The sequence below is a fragment of the Lepidothrix coronata genome, unplaced genomic scaffold (genome assembly GCF_001604755.1).
Source record: "Lepidothrix coronata isolate B3197 unplaced genomic scaffold, Lepidothrix_coronata-1.0 Scaffold58, whole genome shotgun sequence".
Taxonomy (NCBI): Eukaryota; Metazoa; Chordata; class Aves; order Passeriformes; family Pipridae; genus Lepidothrix; species Lepidothrix coronata.
In genome coordinates this window covers 208161-210580 of record NW_016690238.1, presented here as the reverse complement: position 1 = coordinate 210580, position 2420 = coordinate 208161, and the positions used below count along the sequence as shown (strand labels likewise).

Here is a 2420-nt window from a genome sequence, read left to right as displayed (position 1 = left end):
CCTGCACCCAGCCAGTCTCCCAGTCCCTGGTGAACTGTATGGCTGTGAAGAATTCAGAGGTTAGTTATGGCCTGGTAGCAAGACATCTAGTGCTGGAAGCACCTGCCTGGTCACCAAGGCCTGGGCATCACCTGCCTCGTCCCAAGGGCAAGGACTGGGTTGTGAGCCACAAGGAGGAAAGTCCTGTATGTCACTTTTCTCCTCCATGCCTTGGGCATCCTTGATCTTCCCCCCCAGAACCCCACTACTCACTGAGGACCACTGCTCCCACGAAGAGTCCCATCACCAGCCGCAGGAACCAGAAGAGTCGCTGCCAGGGGTGAGCAGAGCAAGAGGACAGATCTCAGCCAGATTTTGCCATGGGGACCTCAGCACCAAGCATGTCATTTAGAAACACCAGATGCTGAGGAACAGGCCCATCCCTCCCTTGGGGAGTCACACCCCAAGTTGTGCTTTGTAGGCAGGTGGCATGTGGGGGACATGTGGCTGGTGGCACCCACCACAACCCTGCTGTGATGGCGGGGAGGCAGCAGGGAGATCCAGACAGAGCCACGAAGGTCAAAACAGTCCTCTGGGGAAAGCTGTGACATCCCCTTTCTGGGAAGGAGCATGGAGGCACTCCCTTAAATAGTGTTGAGCTGGAATTTCCACACTTGTGGATGTGTTGGCAGCTGGCCACAGCTGGATTCAGAAGTTGTGACCGAGCATTTGTAGTGTGTCCCTTGTGGGACAGAAGCCTCTCAGCCAGTCCTGCTGCAAAGCCAAGCACACAACAAACACGTGGCTTGCAGTGGGGTCTGTAGGCCACACAGAGCCCAGTGAGCAGTGCTGGGACATGCCCAGTGCACACCTCTTTCTTTTATTGAGATTTCAGGGAAGGTGGAGTGAGATCTTTGAGCCTCACCCTGCTTTTCCACCCCTGTGAAATCACTTGGCCTTGCTCATAGAGAAATCAAGCCAAGCTCAAATCTAGCTGCCTCAGAAATTTGGGATGGTGGAGTGATGTCTGTAGCATGGGGTCCATGCTGGGATGGGCTGGTGCTTACCCCTCTGGCTTGCTAGAAATGCCAGAGTGTTGCCCATGAACTGTGGGCAGGTTTGCTCCCCAAAGCTCTTTTCAAGGCTGAGAAGGAGGAGAAATGTTGGATACATAGTTCAGAGACCAGAGGTCTGTACTTCCCCTGCTTCTCCACTTACCCCCCTGCCTCTGATTCCTGGCAGGATGATGATGAAAGTGGCCAACATGGAGAGGAAGACGGTGATGATGACAGCCCGGGTGGTGTCAAAGGGGAAACGAGCATTGGCACCGGGGTAGAAGGGGTAGGAGCCATTCCACAGCGTCATCCTCCTGCCTGGGAGGGCTGGGAATTGACACCAGAGAGACAGTGGAGCAAAAATCACCTTCACAGTTCCACCACACCCAGCCTTCTCCACAGAACCACCTCCTGCCCCCTTGCCAGCGCTCTTCTTGTGCCAGGCACAGCTGTGTGTGCATCCCCAGTGCCCGGGACACTGCAGTCCCACACGGGCCATACTCAGGCATCTCCCACTGGAGCCCTCCATCTCCTCGGGGTACATCCCAGAGCAAAGCTGGGTTGGAGTAACCAGGGCATCTGCTGCAATCCTCAGGTTGTCCCCAGTGTGGGACAGCAAGACATGCAAACACCACTGGGCCACTCATTCCTCTCCTCTGCCTGTTCTCCGTCCCTGCTGTCTTCCCCATGCTCCTCCCTCCCTAGTTCAGCCCTTTATCCACAGCCTGGCTCCCGTTCGCAGTTGCTGCGCTCGGGGCGCTGGTGAATCACAGCACAAACACGGGCTGCGCCTCATCGAGCTGCTCCTCGCTGAGCCCCGACGGACTTAACTCCTCATCGTCCAAGGAAATAGGAATAACGCGGAGGGGACAGAGAAACTGCCTGTCCCTGGCAGCAGGGTGCCTGTCCCAGGAGCCAGCTGAAGGGAACGGTGGGCAGAGGGATGCTGCTTGGGAAGCCAGATGTTTTTGCCACGGCACTTGACCAACTCACTTTCCCGCTAGGAAAGGGCTGCTCAGCATCCCTCGGGAATGGGGACCATCCCAGCAGTGGCTGCAGGAACACCCACACCCCTTTCCCCACGCCGAGCCTACCTCTGCCGCGGCCGATCCCTAGGGATGGGTGCTGTGCAGAGCTCCGTTGTGCTCCGGGATGTTGCCTCGGGATGCTGCCTGCCCGCCCGGCGTGAAATCACGGCTGTGTTTCTCCCAGTGTTTTTAGAGTGCCCGCCTCCAAAGGCGGCTGGATTATCCAGCCTTACCCACAGCGGATCGGCCCCCTCCGGCGCTCCTGCTGAGCCCAGGGTAGGCAAGGCTGGCAAAGTACTGGGAGAGGTTTGCCTTCTTTTCCTTGACTTTTCCTGCAGACCAGTTAAAAGTTCAGCTG

The 2420-nt window shown here is 57.2% G+C and overlaps 1 protein-coding gene across 1 annotated transcript in view; it reads right to left on the bottom strand.

The window, feature by feature from the left end:
• Nucleotides 1–1344, bottom strand: part of LOC108498248 (dual oxidase maturation factor 1-like) — a 4800-nt gene extending 3456 nt beyond the window's left edge. Inside the window, exons 1-3 of the mRNA XM_017816728.1 lie at nt 1198–1344; nt 253–310; nt 8–42 (exon numbers count right to left, since the gene is read on the bottom strand). Coding sequence (XP_017672217.1) covers nt 8–42; nt 253–310; nt 1198–1344 — 240 coding nt within the window. The remainder of the gene's footprint in view (nt 1–7; nt 43–252; nt 311–1197) is intronic.
• Nucleotides 1345–2420: the final 1076 nt, after the last annotated feature.